General features: G+C 39.5%; 1 protein-coding gene across 2 annotated transcripts in view; it reads right to left on the bottom strand.

The window, feature by feature from the left end:
- LOC126187322 (differentially expressed in FDCP 8 homolog A) overlaps positions 1-22,833 on the bottom strand; it is a 94,910-nt gene that overhangs the window by 59,426 nt on the left and 12,651 nt on the right. For both annotated transcript variants that reach the window (XM_049928338.1, XM_049928346.1), the window contains one exon: positions 3,687-3,928. In XM_049928338.1, coding sequence (XP_049784295.1) covers positions 3,687-3,928 — 242 coding nt within the window. The remainder of the gene's footprint in view (positions 1-3,686; positions 3,929-22,833) is intronic.

Here is a 22,833-nt window from a genome sequence, read left to right on the forward strand (position 1 = left end):
AGTGCAGGTTTTGGATAGTCCCATTTTGGCATGCACATCATAGTTTAACCACAGTGGCATGCAAACAGTATACACGAACTTAGCCATTTCAGAAATGTTTCCACGCGTGGCCCAAAAAGGCCAATGATCACGCCCTTCTGGAGATCAGATAAATTACTGTGTTTCCACATTATGATGACAGCTGCATTGTTCCGTGTGTCCTCACAACATGCTTTATACACCCTAAACTGCCAGTGCTGCTACCTGCTGTCTGTGTGTGCTTATTGCACACTGATGTCAAACAAAGGTAGTAACTGGACCATGTAGTTTCCAAGCATAAATGATACAAGCAAGACTTATATGTTTATGGGGGTAGCATATTTGGGGGAACTGAATTCAAACAAAAAAGATCTACACAAAATCTTTACAAAACATTTAAAGAGTTAAATTAAATATTGTCCTGCGTTGCTTATAAACACATCATTTTCTGTTGAGGTACAGAAGACTGTATTTGAAGTCTGTGTTCACTAAAACACTTCCATCTGAATACTTTTTAAGGCTCTTCCAAGATGATGCAGCCATTTGCGCCCAATGACAGCAGCCACACTTGTTATCCTCGACAGTTAGGTAACCACAGTTGGCAACTACTGTATGTCATAAATAAGAGGGTCTCTGAAGACTCACCAAGAGGTAACACTTGGATAGTTAAGACATGGAGTGTAAAACTGATTTGTATCTTTGAAGTGTCTCTTATTCTGACAGTTTGATCTGTGGTTTGTGTTGTGGATGGGTATGTAAAAGTCTGATATATTAATATTTGCACTGACAATAAAGCAGTTCTTCATAACAGTTGCTATCCTGTTTTAAGAAAAGAATACAAAGGAATCATAAATTTTACAGGCAGCTGTTTCTGATGGAGCTAGGCTTCTAAGATTGCACCAAGATGGATGCATATGAGACTTCTACAGAAAATGTGAGAGATTGACTAAAATTTTATATTATTATAACATGACAACAGGAACCAAGAGGTTAAAAGAATGCACATGAACAACAACTGCTGCCAGCTACTTAAAATTTAACATTCCTCATAAATTTCCCTACTATAATTGCTCAAAACAGAACACTTGGGATAGATAATGTCTTTATACAACTACAATTTAATACTAGAAACTTCTGGGAGAAAATCATTGTATGCATTTTCTTGGTTTTTCTTTTTCTTTCTTTTTTTTTAAGGTGGAGTTAGTCAAACAAATGCCTACTATTTAGTGCTTAGCTTGTAAGATGATGGCCTGTAGTCTGACACCTCACATAATGCTGCCCCATGTAATGTTCAAAACAGTGATGCTACGTTTAAAGTTAATAAAAAGAAAGAGGAAAATGGGGAAAGTGTAAAAATGGTTGTTCAAACAACTAATGAAGTGTCATACTGGGAAAGCATCAGGGAAACCTTGTATTATGGCAGGTATCAGCACACCCTAAGAAAGAAGAATAGGCACCCAAAATTTAGCGAGAATAAGCAATTATCCAAAAGTACTTTTGTATGACAAACAGTCCTGTTATATATTCCAAAAATTTATACAAATATCTCTGGTGTATGCATGTTTTGTCTGAAATTAGAAGCTCAACTGATAAAATAATATTAATATTTTAAGTGATTACTTTTAAAAAAAATAGATGACGAAATGTGTTCTAGTAGTTCAGAAGGGAAAGGCGTACACTGAAAAATCAGTATGAAGAAAATTTAGTAAAATTAAATACTATCTCACATTTGGGTCATACATTTGTTAACAGGAGAGGTCTGAAGTTGTGAAAGCATCTCACAATCCATGATTGGTAACTCAACTGGCAACAGTGTTACTCATAAAAAACATGGCACCAGGTTTGCAACACCATCCAGTACACAGTTTTAATTCGAATAAGAATAATTACTTACTGGAAGTCAAACATATTGAGTACGGAAAGTGTCGAAAACTCTATTTCACGGTTAAGATTACACAAGACAAATTCACGTAATAACAAAAGATTTTTTAAAAAGTAATAAAATATTAGAGAAACTAAAAAAATCAGGAGTTAATGCATCACCTCAAGAAAATTGGAAAGGCAGATTTTACTGTAACATTATACTTCTACACAAGTTAGAGTGAGATGGGATTGTGGAGAGGGCATTACAGTGGTTCAAATCTTATTTGTCAGAAAGAAAAGAGAGTTATTCCAAATTCAAATGGAAAAAAAAAATCATTCTCGGACTGGAAAAAGATTTGTACAGGGGTCCCACAGGGCTCAATTTTAGGGCCTTATGTTTTTTTGCTGTACACAAACGATTTACCTTTAAGCATTGATGTTCACTCCATTTTATTTGCAAATGACACCTCGGTCTTCATTGAAAATGACAATTTAAAACAAATTCATGGTACTGCAGGAATTATAATGGGAAACCTAGAATTGTGGTTTCACCATAATGGATTAAAACTCAATGTCACAAAAACACAATTAGTGCAGTTCACTGCTAAAACAACATCAGCATCTCCCACAAAAATAGTGCATGGTGATCAGGAAATGACTGAAGCAAATTATGTAAAATTACTATGTCCAAATCTTGACAAAAATTTAAGTTGGAAGGCACACATAGACTACTTAGCAATCAAGCTAAATAGCCTAGCTTACCCGATGAATGTCTTATCTGGTTCCACCCTTATGGATATCAGGAAGATAGTCTACCACAGCCACTTTGAGACTATAATTTGATGCGGAATAATTTTCTGGAGAAGCTCTACAAACAGCCCGAGATTACTCTCTTCGAAAGAGAATCATAAGAAACACGTGTTTAGTCCAAAAAAGAGCATCATGTCAGCCATTATTTAAAAAAATTAAGAATACATTTACGAAATTTTTATTTTCATATATAAAAATCAAAACTCACTTGACAATTTTCATTTCAACCACAATTACAGAACTTGTCACAGACACAGTTTCAAACTTCACTCTAATAACTTAAAACTTCACGCTCAAATACCATTGTACATGGGATTAAAAATTTACTATAAATTAAATAACACATATCTGTTAAATATGGAGTTTGTCCCATTAAAAAGATCATTATTTAATACACTAGTGGAAAAATGTTGTTATTCAATTGAATAATTCATGCAGAACAGTTTGGTCATTTGAAAAGACAAGAAACATAAAAAATATGTATTGTATAATAAGTTGTTAATATATTGTATAAATTGTATTGCAAGCTGCAAAATGACCATAAGTGTTATATACGTTCTTGTTAATTGTTCATGTCTAAAAATTCAGAAATACCTACTTAAATATGGTAATTATTATAATCTTATTTTTTAAAAGTAATCTGACGAGTCTCCAATATAAAAATCTTTGATTTGTACCTGTACGTTGTGAGACGAATAAACTTCATTCTACTCTTTCTTTTAACACATACTTTTTGGCACTACATCTGGCAAAATGGAGATAAAACAATTTTTCAATGTGTTACGTCTCAGCAGCATTCTGGTCTAATTCAACAGTTTTTGGCCAATATGGTGAAGGATGGAAAGTGTGATTATATCACTTGCAGCCTTTGTTGAGAGGGACCTCCATGTTACGAGGATGAATACATGACAGCCTTTCATCAATTTTTCCTGAATTAACTCTTTAAAATTTCCTGGCATTTCTTTTCATTAATGAAACACAGATCATGAAATTACCTTCACAAAACCAAGTTCTTCAACAAAACCAAATAATCTTGGATTCAGTTCTTCCAGATTCAACAAAGGCCGCTTAATCATTAGCTGGAGTAACTGCCTTGAAGCACGACACACAGGTCTTTCCTCAAAGTCCCAGTTATGGATAACTCTTGCTGGTATTACAGCCATGGAATTCCAGTGGCAGCTTGGACAGTAATAACAGCCATCATAATCACACAGACGTGGCTCTACCCAGCTATTTTCTGTTAACAAAACATGTTCTGTTTAATAAAGATATAATTTGTGCATCTATATTAATGTTTGCATTCAAGAGGCATAATGCAATACATGAAACTAGAATACAGGAACATTTTTATTTTTTTAAAAAAAGAAAAAGCTCAACACTAAAGCAGCAAACACTATGCAGAAATTGAAACACTATTGAATCTTTTGCACAAGTTAACTTACAGAGCATACTATGCTAACTAATTCACACACAGATGTTTTTAACATACAGATAAAATGGCTCATGTAGGCAATCTTCAAGCTTCATTAATTTCCAAGTATGCAAGTGTACATCAATAATCAAAACACAGGATACCTGACAATCATTCTAAAATTTGCATATTACGTTACCAAAGAAAATAAAATGTTTTCTGAACCCATCTTTTTTAAAAGTGTAAAATAAATATACTCAAATCTATTGGAATTGTTCATTACAGTAATAAAGGAAACAACTAACTGGTGTCAGTTTGCATTTATCACGAATCTCACACCCAGCTCAAAGTCCCAAGTGACTGGAAAAAAGGTTACTTCTGTGTGTAAGAAGGGCAACAGAATGGAATGGATCTGCAAAATTACAGACCAGTATTCCTAACATCAGTTAGCTGCAGAATCCCTGAGCAGAAAAAGGTGAGATTAAGTTGATCTGTGGTAAATGGAATAGCCAGCATTTTGCGGAAATCCCAGGTTACAGTTTTACCATCTTGCATGCTGCCTTGCATTTGTTACTTGACTGATCTATGATGTTACCATTAGCTCTTGTTTTTTAGCTATACTTATATCATTTCTATAATATGACTTCAGCTTAAGACACACTGGCTTGTATGTACTACAGCTAAATGACATTTCACAGTATGACTTTAGCAATATTTTTAGCTTATACAGATAAGGAGCATACCACTTAGTTATGCATCCTTTCCTGTTTTTCTTTGAACATGGCCTCTGGGTATTTTAGTAGGGCAGAATTTATTAAAAAGGTGGCTATTACAGTACATTAGAAATTTTCATATGCTTCACAAGATGACTGATACACTTTGACAATGTAGTTCCAGTCGAAAGTCTGTAGATAATGTCTGAAATTTGTTGTGTGTATATCAAGCAGTAGTCTCATTGTCCCAGATTCAGCCTTATGTTTGTGAATGTTTCCAACTCCAGACAGTCTCTGGAGTAGGCCATCATGGTCAGATAACAATGGCTCAATGATATTCAAGTGAGTCTCCTGTTTACATATACCTGAAATGATATTAGAGGGAATCATTTTGTCCGATATTTTTATCAATGATGCAGTAAAAAATTTGGTAACAAAGTCTATAGAAAGCATCTAGTCCTGGAATTTTTCACTAACACATCTAAATTAATATCACCAATAATGTAGGAAAAGCGAGGCTGCTACTTACTGTAAAACAAGACACGTTAAGTTGCAGACAGGCACAATTGAAAGACACTTACACAAAGCTTTCAGCCACCGCCTTCATCAGCAAAAGAGAAAAACGCAAACAAACAGAAAACACACACACACACACACACACACACACACACACACACACACACACACACACACACACACACACACACCAAGCACCAACTCTGGCAGCTCAGGCCAGAGTTAATGGTGTGTCTCTTGCTCTTTCTCTTTAGGTGACAAAGACTGTGGCTTTGTGTGCTTTTAATTGTGCCTGACTGCAACTTAACGTGTCTTCTTTACAGTAAGCAGCAATCTATCTTTTCCTACAATGCTGATATTCCTGTCTGAAGTTTCCATTTGATTTTGCCGAACGGCTTAATATCACCAATGATTAATACTCTATTTGTCTCATATTTAGGTAATAATAGTAAAAGTTTTTCCATTAACTCTATAAAATCCTTAAGTCTGTTTTGGATGGATAGCATACAGACATTATAATCACTTTGCAGTCATGGAATTGGATAGCAGCAGCTTCAAATTTTCCTTCTACAGTTTAATGTTTAATACCTATAACTTTGACTTTCAGGACAACTGTTCTTCAGCTATTATTGCTACACTGTCACCCTTCATATTCTGAGATCTATTTTAACCAATTAAGCTTGTGTGGTCAGCTAGGGTGTATAAGTTACATTCTTCCTCCTTAAGGCAGCGTTCATTCAGACACAATATTTACAAAAATATTTTGTTATGAATATCTCCAATCAGAGCTGTACATTCAGGTGGTATCAGGTCACAGATCTATTATTAGACATTTCCTGCTTGTCATGATTTCTGTATCATTTACTTTGAAATGCTTTATTCTCAGTAATATTACCTATACATATTAATGGTACCTCTACTTTTTCTTCAGTTAAATATGATTACATTAAGTTCACAGGGTTCACACACACACCTAGTGTGTCTGGTTGATCGCTGCTGTAATGTTTCTCTTCTTCTTCTTCTTCTTCGTCTTCTCTCTCTCTCTCTCTCTCTCTCTCTCTCTCTCTATCTCTCAAAACCCTCATGATTATGATCTAGAGTGACTGAGTGACTAGTTAATTCCTGATGCTGAAGAGGGTACATGGACATTTATTTCATTCACTTAAATTAATTTGTCCTTCCTGTAAACGTGTAGTCCAGGCTGGGTCTGTTCATCCTAGCTCACATTGCTAACATCTATTAAGTTCACACACCTGATTTTTCATGTAGTTTTTGTAGCACTGAATTGTGTGTTTATATCTCTATTGACACAAGACAACTCTGGAAGATCATACTGTACTGGTACGTTTGTTATGAGAACACTGGTGTGGTGTAATTATGGCAATAATTTCCTGTAACTTTGCAGTGCTGACTTGCTTTAATTTTTGTATACATAATTGGTGCCACCTACAATCATAATAAAATCATCTTTGTTCAGTTTGTTCGTCTCTACGGCTAAGTTTTGTGCCACAGAACTGAATATAGCACCAGGTTTGATCTTAGCAAACACAGAATGATTCAAGTTCATAAGTTCACAAAATGAACCAGAGTGGCTTCTTCTGTGGCCATCAGCATAAATTAGAAGGCTTTTTGTTTTTCTTGACACTTGAACACTTCTATTTAGAACTTTGTTGTTGTTCTTTTTTAGCATTACTTTGGCTGTGTTAGTGAAACTTGTGCTGAATACTAAGGTAAGATAGGTGAAACATCGCGACAAGTGTAATAATTCTGCTTGTAAACTGCACTTCTGCCATGCTGAATTGATCCATTTTAGCCTCACTGTCAGTGGAATTACTGGTGGGAACATCTCTTACACATGTGTTGTTCTTATTGCTAACCGTCAGTGGTTCAATCGTTCCTGCAGCCTGTCAATCACCCTCATTTGCTGTTTCTTTACTGCAACAGAGCCAAGCTGGCGATAATTTAGACTTACACTAATCTACTGCCTATTTTTTGTCACCATTCACTGATAGATCCACTTTACCACTTCAAAAATGAAACTTCTTATTGTGTGGGTTAGAAGTTATTCCCACATCAAAAATGAAACTTCTTATTGTGTTGGTTGGAAGTAATTCCATTTTTCATGTATTTGGCCTCCAACAGAAAAAAAATCGTCGTCGTCGTCGTCGTCATCATCATCATCATCATCATCATGGATTCAGTCACTGCAGTCAACCACTGCCTTCAAGTTTTGAGGAATATCTGCCCAAAGTTATTTAAAGTGGAGTGACCTCATAAATCTATGGCAGGGGGCACACCAACATGGCGTATCAAGTGTTGCGACACGGCAAGAGTGTGGCATGTATGTGGCTCAATGCTAATAGACATAACGTGGTACTAAGTCAGCTTCAGACAATGAAGGTCTTCTGGGTAGTCAACTTAATGTTTCACATAAATGAAGCAAAGCTATATCCATCTCTATTGCTAGTTTCTCAATAAAACTTTCACTATTTGAGTAAAAAATCACTGTTTGAGTAAAAAAAAACACTGAGTAAAAAAAAACACTGAGTAAAAAAAACACTGAGTAAAAAAAACACTGAGTAAAAAAAAACACACTGTTTGAGTAAAAAAAAACACACTGTTTGAGTAAAAAAAACACACTGTTTGAGTAAAAAAAACACACTGTTTGAGTAAAAAAAACACACTGTTTGAGTAAAAAAACACACTGTTTGAGTAAAAAAAACACACTGTTTGAGTAAAAAAAACACACTGTTTGAGTAAAAAAAACACACTGTTTGAGTAAAAAAAACACACTGTTTGAGTAAAAAAACACACTGTTTGAGTAAAAAAACACACTGTTTGAGTAAAAAAACACACTGTTTGAGTAAAAAAAACACACTGTTTGAGTAAAAAAAAACACACTGTTTGAGTAAAAAAAACACACTGTTTGAGTAAAAAAAACACACTGTTTGAGTAAAAAAAACACACTGTTTGAGTAAAAAAAACACACTGTTTGAGTAAAAAAAACACACTGTTTGAGTAAAAAAAACACACTGTTTGAGTAAAAAAAACACACTGTTTGAGTAAAAAAAACACACTGTTTTAGTAAAAAAATCACTGCTTGAGTAAAAAAATCACTGCTTGAGTAAAAAAATCACTGCTTGAGTAAAAAAATCACTGCTTGAGTAAAAAAATCACTGCTTGAGTAAAAAAATCACTGCTTGAGTAAAAAAATCACTGCTTGAGTAAAAAAATCACTGCTTGAGTAAAAAAATCACTGCTTGAGTAAAAAAATCACTGCTTGAGTAAAAAAATCACTGCTTGAGTAAAAAAAATCACTGTTTGGGATACATGCATAGTCTCCACTTTGCAGTCTTTCTCATTCAATTTTGAGGAAACTATTCAATAAAATAAATTGATTCTTTTGCGCATCATAATCTCACAGTGAACCTTGATAATGGACTAGCTATACCTTCATTACTGTTAATAGGTATTATGATATTTTGTAATTAAGTAGCATGCCACATATATTTAGAAAAGTTTATAGTGAAAAATAGACTTGGTGGCCACTTTATACTTGTTGCATTTTCGGCCTTATATTGCTGTGGAATGAAATTTATTTGATATGTTAAAATAACTTTTAACACAGGAATACCCACTTCCAGTCTCAAGTAAATAGGTGACGGATGTTGGCAGTCGGTTTCAATGGGCTATAACCCACCACATTTGATGATATGGCCATGCACTACGCAGGGTTGTAGGCCAGTTTTTCTTTTGTATGAGGTTTACAAAGTCAGTGGCAGTCACAGTAAAATTCTAACATTGAATTAAGAGTTGTTTCAATTTAAAACTGGATACAGACATTCACAAATCCAGTGGCAGAGTTAGCTATATACTGCAAATGTCACTTTTGTCTGCCTGTACTAACAGCTTCATTCACAAAACATTCAGTATTTTTTTTTTTTTTTCATTGTCAAACTAACGAAATGTGTTGCAGTGAGCAATGAAGGTGACATGGATTTTGCTACTGACACAACTAAAGCATACTGCATTCTAAATTATTATGCATGTGAGAGAGATGGTCACCAAAATGAAAACACATTTACTGCAAAAATATTTGAGTCTGGCACAAACTTGGGACAAAAGGGGAGGAACTGTGTTAGCAATAAAAATAGACATGTAATGGCTAATTATTTTGTAATTGAGGCCCATAAATTGCCTTGGCAGGACTGTAAAAGCTGAAGTCTTACATAAGGCAGAATACGAGCTGTCATATGCATTCCATTTAAAGGTACAATTTTGTTAATATCATTGTTTCATCTTGATTGTCAGTTATTGTAGTTTTATCTGTAAATTCTTCTAAAACATAATAAAACAAACTAATCTACAACAGTCATGTGTTCACAAAATGAATGTGGGAAAAATATCCTTTGCCACACCTTGTAGGATCACATCACTTTGAATTTTTAAATGCTATTGATCTGTCTTGTCGTTAGTTGCTTGGCAGGAAAAAAAAAAGGAACCTAGTTACCAGATTCCATTATGACTATGTCTCTTTGGACTGAGTGAGGGGGAGCAGTGGTTGGCACACTGGACTCTCATTCGGGAGGATAACAGTTTAATCCCGTGTCTGGCCATCCTGATTTAGGTTTTCTGTGATTTCCCTAAATCGCTCCAGGCAAATGCTGCGACGGTTCCTTTGAAAGGGCACGGCTGACTTCCTTCCTCATCCTTCCCTAATCCGATGAGACCAATGACTTCGCTGTTTGGTCTCTTGCCCCAACCAACCCTTCGCTTTGGATACATCATGAAAGAAGCAGCACAATGAAATATGTCAACAATACGAAAAATGTAGTTTCTCAAAACCTGTCAAAGCTTTAAACATAGGAGTTACTCAAAACTTTACTGTGCAGCTGACATTCAGCTAACATTCTGCTCATTCTGTAGGGGCGGGGGGAGGAAGAACGCAGGGAAGACTTGCACACATTCGCAGTCTCCTTAATGACACAGTTTGTTGTGCATACTGTTATGCCACTTTGTCTCCCAAAGCTGAAAAACCTTGCAGCATAAGACAGAACGTAGGTCAGTTTCATAGATACCCATCTCCAGGAGCAGTTTTAGCATAGCCTGTTTAGCCAGCTTATCAGCAAGTTCATTGCCTGGGATTCTGACATGTCCTAGGGTCCACACAAACACTACTGAATGACTGGACTGTTCCAGGGCAAAGATAGACTCCTGCATGTTTGCTACCAAAGGATGGCGAGGGTAGCACTGGTTGATAGCTTGTAAGCTGCTCAGGTAGTCAGAACAGAGAAGAAACGACTCACCAGAACAGAAACGGATGTACTGAAGTGCATGAGATAAGGCAACAAGCTCTGCAGTGAATACACTGCAGCAAGTAGGCAAGGAATGCTGTTCAATATGACCTCTGTGGACATAGGCGAAGCCAACACTACCATCAGCCATCAAGTCATCAGTGTGAACAACTTCATATCCCCAGAACACGTCAAGAATCAAGAGGAAGTAACAGCAGAGAGCAGCAGGGTTAACGGAGTCCTTAAGGGCCATGCAAAAGGTCCAGACAAAGCTTCGGCCGAGGTGTACACCATGGAGGTGTATGTGAATGGACCTCAAGTAGAGGTGGAGTTTGGAGAGAAAGGATCGCAAGCAAACTGCAATTGTGAGCCCTGACCTGGGCCGCCGATGCGGAATATGAACTGCCGCGGGTGGGAAAGAGAGGTGGTAATTCAGATGCTCAGGAGAACTATGAATGGGTGCAAGATAACTGGTGAGCAGTTGTGCATGTCGGATCCACAATGGAGGGACTCTGGCCTCCACCAGGACGCTGGTCACAAGACTCATTCTAAAAGCTCCCGTCGCAGGATTGAACAAGAGCTCTGTATAGCTGTAGCAGCGTAGAGCAATCTGTACCCCAGTTGGTGTTGCTCAGGCAGCGGAGAGCACTTAGGTGCTGCCAGCACTCCCACTTAAGCTGACAAAGGTGTGGTAGCCAAGTCAATCAGGTGTCGAAAACCAGTCCTAAGGATTGATGTGTCTCCACTACAGTGGATAGATCATCATTAAGACAAAGGTCAGGTTCTGGATGAACAGTACAACACCGACAGAAGAGCATGACACACAATTTCACAGCTGGAAACTGGAAGCTGTGGGCTAGAAACCATGACTGCACCTTGTGAATGGCTCTCTGTAGGCGCCACTCAGCAACACCAGTAGTGGAGGGGCAATACGAAATGCATAAGTCATCCGCATACAGAGAAGGAGAGAACGATGGCCCTACAGCTGCTGCTAGGCTGTTGATGGCCACTAAAAATAGAGATACACTCAATACGGAACCCTGTGGAATACCATTCTCCTGAATATGGGGGGAACTATGGGAGGCAGCAACTTGGACACAGAAAGTATGGAGCGACAAGACGTTTTGGATAAAAATCGGGAGCGGGCAACGGAGACCCCACTCATACAAAGTTGCAAGGATATGATGTCGCCAGGTCATGTCGTATGCTTTACTTAAGTCAAAAAAGACAGCAACCAGGTGCTGGCATCTGGAAAAGGCTGTTTGGATGGCAGACTTGAGGGACACAAGATCATCAGTGGTAGAGTGGCCCTGGCGGAAGCTGCCCTGACATGGAGCCAATAGGCCACATGACTCCAAGACACAACCCAACCGCCAACACACCATATGTTCCAGCAGCTTAGAGAGAACATTGGTGAGGCTGATGGGCCAATAGCTATCAACGTTAAGTGGACTTTTACTGGGATTTAGCACCGGAATGATGGTGCTTTCCTGCCATTGTGATGGAAAGATGCCAGTGCATCAGACCCGGTTGAAGATGATGAGGAGATATCGCTTGTAGCCAGATGAGATGTTTAATCATCTGACTGTAGACCCGATCCAGCCCAGGAGCTGTGTCGGGGTAATGTGCAAGGGCACTGAGGAGCTCCCACTCTGTAAACAGGGCATTATAGGGTTCATTGTGGCATGTAGTGAATGAGAGGACTTTCCTTTCCATCCGCCATTTGAGGGTGCGAAAGGCTGGGGGGGGGGGGGGGTAGTTCTCTGATGCAGAGGCTCGAGCATAGCAAAGTGCTCGGCAAGTGGGTTTCTCTGGCTGGGAGGGCTTCACTGATTCAGTCTCTGGGACTGAGAATGATCGTGAAGCACTACGACCAGCTGCTTTTGGGCACTTCAGATACTGGCAGGTGTCCTCTTTCCCACTAGCAGAAACCTGGGAAGGGAGTGACCCAAGGACCCCTTCCTAGCAAGAGGAGCTAAAGAAGACTTGTGCTTCTCCCGCTGAGAAATGGGGACTGGTGTCCTCAATGGTTTGGGGGACAGTGCTCCCGAGGTAGGTGGTCCGGGAGCAACAGGGAGGGAAGTGCCCCCCATCATCAAGGGGGCATGTGTTGTCTTCCAGCTCTGAGAGCCGACTGGAACTCGTGGAACTGATGGGATTACAACTGTTCCCGTAGCGGTGGCATAAGAGGAGGTCATAGCCACAGGATGTAGGCACTCAAATTTCCTCTTGACCTCAGTGTAGGTCAGTTGGTCCAGGGTCTTGTATTCCATGATTTTCCTTTCTCACTGTATAATCCTGCAGTCTGGTGAGCAAGGGGAATGATGCTCTCCGGAGTTGACACAGGTGGGAGGTGGGGCACATGGAGTATTGGGATGGGATGGACATCCACAATTTCGACATGTGATGCTGGAAGTACAGCGAGAAGACATATGGCCAAACTTCCAGCACTTAAAGGGGGAGGAATATATGGCTTCCCATCACAGAGGTATGCCATCACCTTGACCATCTCAGGTAATGTGTCACCCTCAAAGGCCAAGACGAATGCACTGGTGTCAACCTGACTATCCCTCAGACCCAGATGGATGCATCGGATGAAATGAACTCCTCATCATTCTAAGTTGTCGTGCAGTTCGTCGTCAGCCTGCAAAAGAAGGACCCTGTGGAATATAATACCCTGGACCGTATTTAAACTCTTATGAGGAGTCATGGTAACAGAAACATTCCCCAGCTTGTCACAAGCGAATAATGCCCGTGACTGGGCAGAGGATGCTGTTTTTATCAAGACTGACCCTGATCGCATTTTGGACAAGCCCTCCACCTCCCCAAACTTGTCCTCTAAGCGCTCTACAAAAAACTGAGGCTTCATCGAGGAGCCCTCAAGGAGCCCTCATCAGCTCGTACATTCGAAGTATCAGGGCGAATAAGGTTCGCTGCCATTCTTAGCATGGCATTCCTCCAATGGTGTTGCCAGGGAGGGGAATGATTTAGGATTATACATCCTTGCATTGTACTGAGCTTGGAATGCTTAGAGACTGCTGGTGTTTGATCTCCAGCAAGTGATGACATGATACGCTTCATCGCGTGTCATCCACCCTGATGCCATCCACTCCAACCAGGGACCCTTCCCATGGGTGCCACCCAGCCACAGCAAAGGACACCTGGTAGGATGGCCATTGCCGGGAGTCCTGATGCCCCAGGGTGACAGTCATCTACTCCTTGGCATACGTGGGGAGTTACCGGCCCAGGCATCAGCAGAGCGATCCCTGTGTAGTCAGGGGGCTACAACCAACAGGGTATATGGCGGCCCCACCACAATGGACTGGCTATCGTGCTGTATATGAGGTGCAAAGAATTCCGTGGCCCTCGTCGGCGCAGAAAACAACACTGCATAGTGGGTGGAGGAAAATGCACCCAGGAAGGTGTCCTCCTTCAAGAGTTGGAGGATGAGTGGGACTGCAATGCCACGACGAGAAAGTGGGCTAAAGATCTCAATACACGACAGACACGATGCATCATGTAAGGCACCATTCCCCAATTGGTTCACTCTTCGGGAAAATTTTGTAAAATGGAGGTCAAACCATACAAGGGACCATTAAATAAAGGCCAAAAGGTGTGAGACTTCTTTTAGTCACCTCTTATGACATGCAGGAATACCTCGGCACTATTCTAACCCCCGAGTCCTTGGGGGGGGGGGGGAATGGTATGGGGAGGAGAAGTGCACAGATGGGGCTGGGAGGAGATGGTCAAAACGAAGAGGGTGAGGGGGAGACAGGCGGAGGCTAACTAGAAAATCTTGGCTACATAACAGATGAAATTTTTAATGTGAACTCCTCCTGCTTGAATGCACATTTCCCTTTATTGCCTCATTGAATTCTGCTCACAATCAAAAATACCTAATGCATTTCATACCATCCGAAAGACTGCTAAAATACATGCATGGGAAGTATGTTCATCCAGAACAACAGGTGAATACATGAAAACTGTGTCCCCAGAAGTGGCAGTCTCCGTGGTCTAACTCAGGTGAATAAGATGGCAATGCAACACGTCCACCTCTACCTGTCTAACACTCAGGAAAGTGTGTATTCAGGTGCCTGTGGACAGACAGGCTGAAATATGTCGGAGAACCCTAGTGCATGAAACACAGTTACGAAATACAGTTGTCAATAGGTTGCAAGTGGCATATCGTTTAAGTACTTGGGTAATGCAGTATGCAAGAAATCTGTAGGTATTCCAATAAGCCAGCTTGGAAGGATGTAGGGTTCCAATGAGCAGTTGCTAACAATGGCTGCTGAAACATTAATGAAGAACCTCTGTTGGTGACATGAGTGGACAGTTGTACGGCCCTTTGTGCCTGTGTTAGTTTTAAAAATTTTGGATTCTGCCCCTTGTGAATATCATTTCACGTGTGAATAAAACAACAGCTGCCAAGTTGGGCATCATAACACACTGATGTAGGAACCACTGGTAGAATGTTACTCTGGGAGCATAATCTGAAAGAGAGAAGGCTTGTAAATGCTGCAAACAGTACGGGTACAGGACATTTTCATATAAACATCTCTAGATTGTCATGTGCAGCACATTCCTCTGCAAGACTAGCTGCCTTATGCTGATTCCAGGACTTTTCTCCACAGCACTAAGTAGACCTTCCTCCTTCTCTCGTGTTGTATATCTTGGCTGAACTTTGCTGCCTGGTGGACATGTGAACCTCCCGCATTCACAGAGGCAATGATGAATTCTTTCAAATGCCATTCAATATGGTAATCTGTGCAATGGGTAGTGTACCTGGTACAACCAATGTGCCTCCAATGCATTTGTCTTCCACCAAACCATACATATAATGCATGCTTGTGAGCTCTTGGTTGTTCCAGACTGCAAACCACGGGGACGGACAATTACAAATCACTACACACATACTTCTGCTAATAGCTAAGGATACATTTAATGCTCCTAGTACTTACATGTCACTTCAGAGGAGACTCCATGCCACAATTATGCCAACACAGATATGCCGACAGCTATGTATTTAACTTGCGATTACTGTACATCATCTGTGCATGTTGAGGGATATTCAGGCATCTATCATACTGATTCACAATTTGATTATTTGTGTAACATTGTAACTAGTGTCATACATTTTCCTCTGGTAAACAACTATTGTAAGCATGCACTGCATAACAGTAACATGTTCAAATAACATGGTAACTATGTATTTCTGGACCCACAGTGACAAACCTTTCTTTCTTCTTGTTATATGAGGAATCCATTCCTGACTTTTGCCATGAAGCTTTGAAGCATACTGTATCAAATGCAACATGCATACAAGGTGAACTTTTGCAAGAGATTCCTGACTGGAAATGGAGGAAAAAGGGTTCTATGAATGTGTGTCTGGAAATAGATGGCGTTTGTGCAATGACAACAAATCATTCCGGAACACAGAACAGAACTGCATCAGATCCACATCACAACAGATTTTCAAAATGGCCTTCATGGGATGCAATGCACGTGATCACACGTCGCATCATATATTGTCGTGTCGCATTCTTTTGCACGTCCCAGCCTCTCTCCAAATAACGTCAGAGGCAACGTGAACACGTTGTTGATGGGTCTGCACATCAGAAACTGGTTCAGCATACACAACACTTTTCAGATGCCCTCAGAGATAAAAACCCAGAGGGTTAAGTCTGCCCATTCATTACGCTGTGTTACAGGGCCTCTGCATCCCATACAATATCTGAGGAAGAGGAAGAAGATGAAGAAGAAGAAGAAGATGATGATGATGTGTCAGCAAACCATAATGCAGAAGTGGGATGGTGCTCCATCATGCAGAAACAACATACCCTGTCGTATTGCCAAAGGCACATTTTTAAACAGCCCAGGCAAAGTGTTCTATAGAAAGTCAAGGTAAATTCCTCTGTTGTGGCGTTGAATAATAAATGGTCCAAGTAGGTGGTCACCAAGACTCCCTATCCACACAATGATGCTGACAATAAGACACCTCAACCATTTCCCAAGAATTGTCTGTAGCCTAAAGACGACGATTATGCAGATTGATGATACCAGTTCTTGTAAAGGCTGCTTTGTAGGTGAAGAGGACTGATGACAGAAATCCCATAATTGTGATGATCTGATGCAAAAACTATCGACAAAATCCTTACCATAGAGGCAAATCCGCTGCTGATAATCCTCATTGTAGGTGATAGGGATAGTAGCGATTGTCAAGCAGGATACAAATAAAATCATATTTTGGCTTACTCGATGTTGACAGGCCACTTGCCTGGAGTTTGTACTTCGGTTCATATCAATATTCTACAGAAATCAGTCTGAAAATCTGGTGTACGCACAGCCTGCCAACTACCTGCGCAATCATCTGTCTGAAAGGATTCATGATCACACAAATGCTGAAAAAGGGTTTGAAATGTTGTATGATGTGGTTGGTGTCTGTAGAGGCATAGTGGTGCTGCTTGTCTGTACACAAACACCATCTTGGCTTATTCCCGACATGAATACCGGATCATTCTGCTGCTCATGTTATGCTGCATCAATCCTATGGCCTGCAAAACACAAGGAACAGATGGTATCTGGTCACAGGAACTTTCATTTGTCAGCGCTATTGACCATGGCAACGATGCATTTCTGGACACGTGTTTATCATCTTTTTCCCTCCATTTCCAGTTAGGAATCTGTTCCTGCAATCTACCATTTTTATTAATGTTCACCTTGTATTATGTTGGCCAAGCATCTCCTCCAAATCCCCTGGACCAATTTCAACCAAATTTGGCGCACAAACAGTGAGTTTCACGAGTATCATTATTGTAGGGCAGTTTGAACTCTTAGCTTACACAGGCGCAGAAATACAGGCAAGAATGTTTTTTTTCAGCCCTAGTGTGTAGGTTGCCATGCATGACGGGCATGTTGTGTTGGAGTAGTATCAGCCTGCTTTATAGATCTGCTCCGCACGACAACCTATTTGTCACAGGCAAAAAACGGTTTTCATGCCCCCAACATGAAGGCTGCCCTACACAACAGGAACATGAAGGCTGCCCTACACAACAGGCATGCTGTAGGAACAGTATAACCTTGCCTTGTCACCTTGTCAATCTGTTTTGCAGTGGTTACATGTGTGAATGGGCACTGCTGAGAAGAAGGGGGGGGGGAGGAGGAGATGATGAATAGGGGGAGGATGATGTGGGCAGAGGAGGGAAGAGGACACTGACAGACGGAGAGGGGGACGATGTGATGGAAGAGGAAGGAGGGGGAGGTGCAGAAGGCAGGTGGAAAGAGTAGTGGGGTAGTGTGCTGGTGGAAAAGTAAGACGGGGGAGAAGGAGATGGAAAGAGAGAGGGGGGGGCAGAGGATATGGAAAGAGAGAGGGGGATGAAGATAGGTCAAAGAGAGGGGCCAGGCGAGATGGACAGAGTGGGAGGAGGAGATGGAGAGACAGTGTGTAGGGAGAAGGATATTGACAGACTGAGGTGGGAAGATGAGCTGGAAAGAGAGAGGGGAGGAAGAAGTGGACCTAGTGGGGGAGGAAGGCAGCTGTGCAGTGTACGTGTCAAACACACACACTAGCAAAACTGCAGGCTAAAAGCTGGTGTATAATAAAAGTGAAGCACTGTGGGACATCATAGAAGAAGATTCCAGAAGACATAGACACAAATACAATAACATAAAAATTAAAGATAGAGTAATTAATATAAAATTGACAGGAACTAGCAAATTGTGTAAATAACTGTTTTCAGGTATTGAGAGAATCTGCAACAAAATTTTCTTAAAATAGGTGCAGCATCTGCAATGAACTATATAGCCAGCACAATGATGTATCCCACAACAGAGCAAGAAGTCAGGAATGCAATACAAATGCTAAAGGAAAGTAGTCAGTAGGCCTGGATGCATTGCTAATCTCTTTCCTTGAGGCATGCACAGACAGCATACAAAAACTCCTTTAATGAATATAATAAATGAGCCTTTATTTCATGTATTTCACCATGGTCTCCAAATAACACACGAGTTGCACACCTACTAAAGAAATGCAAATAAAAAAATATTGAAAACTACAGGCCAATATCTCTACTGTCACATTTCTGGAAGGAAAAAAAATAATCAATCATGAAAGCAGATTTAATGAGTTACCTGGAAGAAGGAAAAAGAAACCTTATTAACAAAGCACAGTTTGGCTTCCAAGATAGCACTTCTGTTCCAGTCATAACACAGTACACAAAAGTGGTATTTGAAACTATGAACAGGGATGACTGTTAAAGGTATATTTTCAAACTTTTTCACGACTTTTGAAAAATGTTGACCATAAGATACTACTACAGAAACTAGAAGTATTAGGCATAAGGGGAACAGCTAATGAGTAGTTCCAGTCATACCTGGAAAATAAGGTGCAAAGGGTATTGAAGTTCACTATCAAACTGATATGAATTTTTAGGAAACAATTATAAGAATCAAAACATACGAACAGACACTAATAAAACACCAGAACTCCTAAAGAGACAATCGATCAATACGTAATAAATCAACATTGTACACAAAGAACACAAATTAACATGAATTACAGCTTAAAGGGTAAAAACAGCTCTGTCACATGAATCATATATGATGAATGTAAATACTGTGTAGGTAATACAAAGTATTTATAAATGATTATTGACTGTCAACTTATCTAGAATGTACACATTAAGACACAGACAAAGAGAATGTTGTCAGTGTTTTACTCTCGTAGGGTCCAATCATTGTATGACAGCCAGTGTCTCATCACAGCATACTATTCCTAAGTACATTAAATTCTTAGCTATGGGATTCTCCTCTGGGAATCAAATGCATGAAACACCAACAATTTTCAAACTGCAGAAAAAGAAGATATGAATAATAACTGAAAGCAATAGTTGGGTTCACTGTAAGGAAATATCTTTAAGAAAATTGGTATCCTCACTTTCCCATCTTTGGACACACGGCATAAAACATTATCATGCAACAAAAGCCAGTTTGGAATTATATTTACCAATGCAAAACAATTTAAAACTCTAAATATCATTTTCTGTCCAGGATAAAACTTGTTTGATAATTTGCCCAAGGATATGAAAGACGTAACTAAAATAAATTTGTTTAAGAGGCACTCAAAGCAATCTTCTTAAATAATGCATGCTACACAACTGAAAATTGCTGAAACTCTGTAGAGGTTACCTAAAAAAATGAGAACTAAAACATCTGTCACATTATAAATACAGTAAAAATGTAAAGCTTTTTACAGGAAAATCACCATCCATGATCAGTAGTGCATAGTACTAATGTCTCAGCATTTTTCTGAGTACGACATCTCATTCATCATGAGGGATGTTGACACACTTTTTCATGCAGGCAGAAGGGAGATGTAAAAGAGGCAGTGCAGTACAGTAATGGTCCTAACATCATCAGCAAGTGTGCTAGATGCACAGCTATGTTTTGGAGACTGTATAAATAGTGTTTATGTATTTTTCATGTTATATTTCTGACTTGTTCCAAGTGTGTATAACTTGTATAACCGAAAGAGATAATGCATTTGTTAAGAAAATGTACTCAGACTAGGGAGGATGGTTGTTCATGCTCTGTGCTGCCCTCTTGAATTAGGTTTTCCTAAATCACTTCAGGCAAATTCTGGGGCAATTTTTTTGACAATGTCATGGATCACCAACTGTCCTTCCCTTACATCCTATATCACTCAATCCCGCGTCCGGCCATCCTGATTTAGGTTTTCTGTGATTTCCCTAAATCGCTCCAGGCAAATGCCGGGATGGTTCCTTTGAAAGGGCATGGCCAGCTTCCTTCCCTGTCCTTCCCTAATCCGATGAGACCGATGACCTCGCAGTCTGGTCTCCTCCCCGAAACAACCCAACCCCAACTCCTGTATCACTATAAAATAATCCTCGAACAAATAAATTACCAAAACTAACATTAAAAGACAATTCATTGCATAATCCACAAGAAACTCAATGTTTGTGGACAATTATTGAAAGGTACTCCATCTGCGAATTAGCAATGCTATCTTATGCAAACACCAGGAATATTCTGTGTGCATGATGCACCACTGCCTAATATGGACAGCAACTCAGCAGTTCTGGTAGACTCTGTAAAACTGGAGCACAGAAGCCTGGCCTATTCCACATTAAAAATAGCACTGTGATGGGCTAAGTTTCCTGATCCCTTAGGTAAGACAAGGATATTATTTCTCTTCTTTAGGGCCAGCAGCAGAACATATGTGTGTACTAATGGCATGATTATTAGAAAGATGCACGAGAATATCTGCTTATAATAACTAATCTTTATTCATGACATACTCTTTCAGCATTTATTGCCATTGTCAAATACATCTAAACTGATATGATGTCCATATTATGTCATTAGTGAAATGTCTTATAACTGTCACTGTTTTGATAAGACAGCAAATGACATAAATACAGGGTGTTTATAAATGAATATGGGGGTTTTAACGCTTTATAATATTTATTATATTAAACTTACAGTTATAAATGATATGTCAAATGGTAGAGCAATTCAAACAGTTTTACCAAGAACCTTATAAATGTTCAGTGTGAGCACCATTTATCACATGGCTTACAAGTCTATAGCCGAGTTCTTCCCAAACGTTGATAAGTGTGTCTTCAGTGATTGTAGCAACAGCTGCTTCAATCTGGTTTCTTAATTCAGGGAGGTATGCTGGTAGCAGCGGCACGTACACACAATCTTTGATGAAGCCCCAAAGGGAAAAAAAAAAAACAAAATCGCATGGCATTAGGTCAAGTGAATGTGGATGCCATGCAAAGCAAGCCTTGTCATTGGGCCCCTTGTGGCCTTTCCAGCACTTGGGCTATAGACTTGATGTGTGCCGTGTGACAAATGGCGCTCACATTGAACGTTTATAAGGTTCTTGGTAAAATTGTTTGAGTTGCTCTTTCATTTGACATATCATTATCATTTATAGCTGTAAGTTTAATATAATAAATATTATAAAGCGTTAAAACCACGATATTCATTTATAAACACCCTGTATATGGAAAATAATATGCTAATTATGGTTTGACATTAGTTTGACAGTTCAACTCTTACAACATTATATGTTTACAAAGATTTGTTGAATTGTCTAACCACAATTAATATATTACATTAAAAATATTTATGGCACTTACCATCTTATCAAAACAGCAACAAGACAGTCCACTAACAACATAATATGGACATTACATCAGTCTAGATATACTTGACAATGGCGATAAATGGCAAAGTTTCTGATTAAAAATTTGGGTCACAAATCATGCTAAATCTTTATAATTTTATATGGGTCCCCCCCTCACTCTAAAAACTTATGAGAACAGTCGAGAGAGAAACACACAGATTTTCTTGTCAGAAACTAAAAGCTACATTTTGATATCCACTTCTATAACCTCTTAATTTCCATTGGCATCTGGCATGTGCTTATTTGGAAACTGGAAGATTTAAAAGTGATCCACAAATAAAAGCCACTGCATCATTGACGCAATAAAACATATAGCTACTACAATCACCACATCCAAAAGGTTGCTTTGAGGGAGTCCACACTCTCGTTTAAAGCAAGCAGACAGAACAGCACTGAATAGATAGCTAAAATGCAGTGGGAGGGGCTGGGGGAGTGGAGGTAATAGAAAAATAAAAGATGTCCTCAGAACCAGGCATGGAGCTGTCTGAGGATATTTGGCATACAGGTAATATTGTATGTTTTCTCCAAGCTGAGAAAAATACGTATTAGGTGATGTCTCTGAGGTATACTTTTGCCTAGCTGCCTTCGGCAGGATCCAGCTAGTAATGGCTACTGGAACTCAGATTGCAAATAATTATTGAGCTGCCTTGATTTTAGGATAATGACTGGGTAGCAGTTGACAAACAATTACAACATTTCTGAAGAGATGAATTAAAATAGCTTCTTTCCACAAACCAGGAAGTTGTCCTATTTCATATATGAAATTAATTAAATCAATCTTATGTAAGATTTCGGAATGCACTGTAGACGCTTTTCTCATTACCTGAGGATGTGCCCTGTGCCACATGCCATCACAAGTACATTTGAAATCCCATCACTTTTCTCACCATCCACTCCGTGACAGTGGAAAGCTGGCTAATGGTAGTGATGACTGGAGCCAAATGCTCAGCAAGGCTACGTACACTGTCTTACTTTGCTGGTCTAGAGAATCTC

The sequence above is a fragment of the Schistocerca cancellata genome, chromosome 1 (assembly GCF_023864275.1).
Source record: "Schistocerca cancellata isolate TAMUIC-IGC-003103 chromosome 1, iqSchCanc2.1, whole genome shotgun sequence".
Taxonomy (NCBI): Eukaryota; Metazoa; Arthropoda; class Insecta; order Orthoptera; family Acrididae; genus Schistocerca; species Schistocerca cancellata.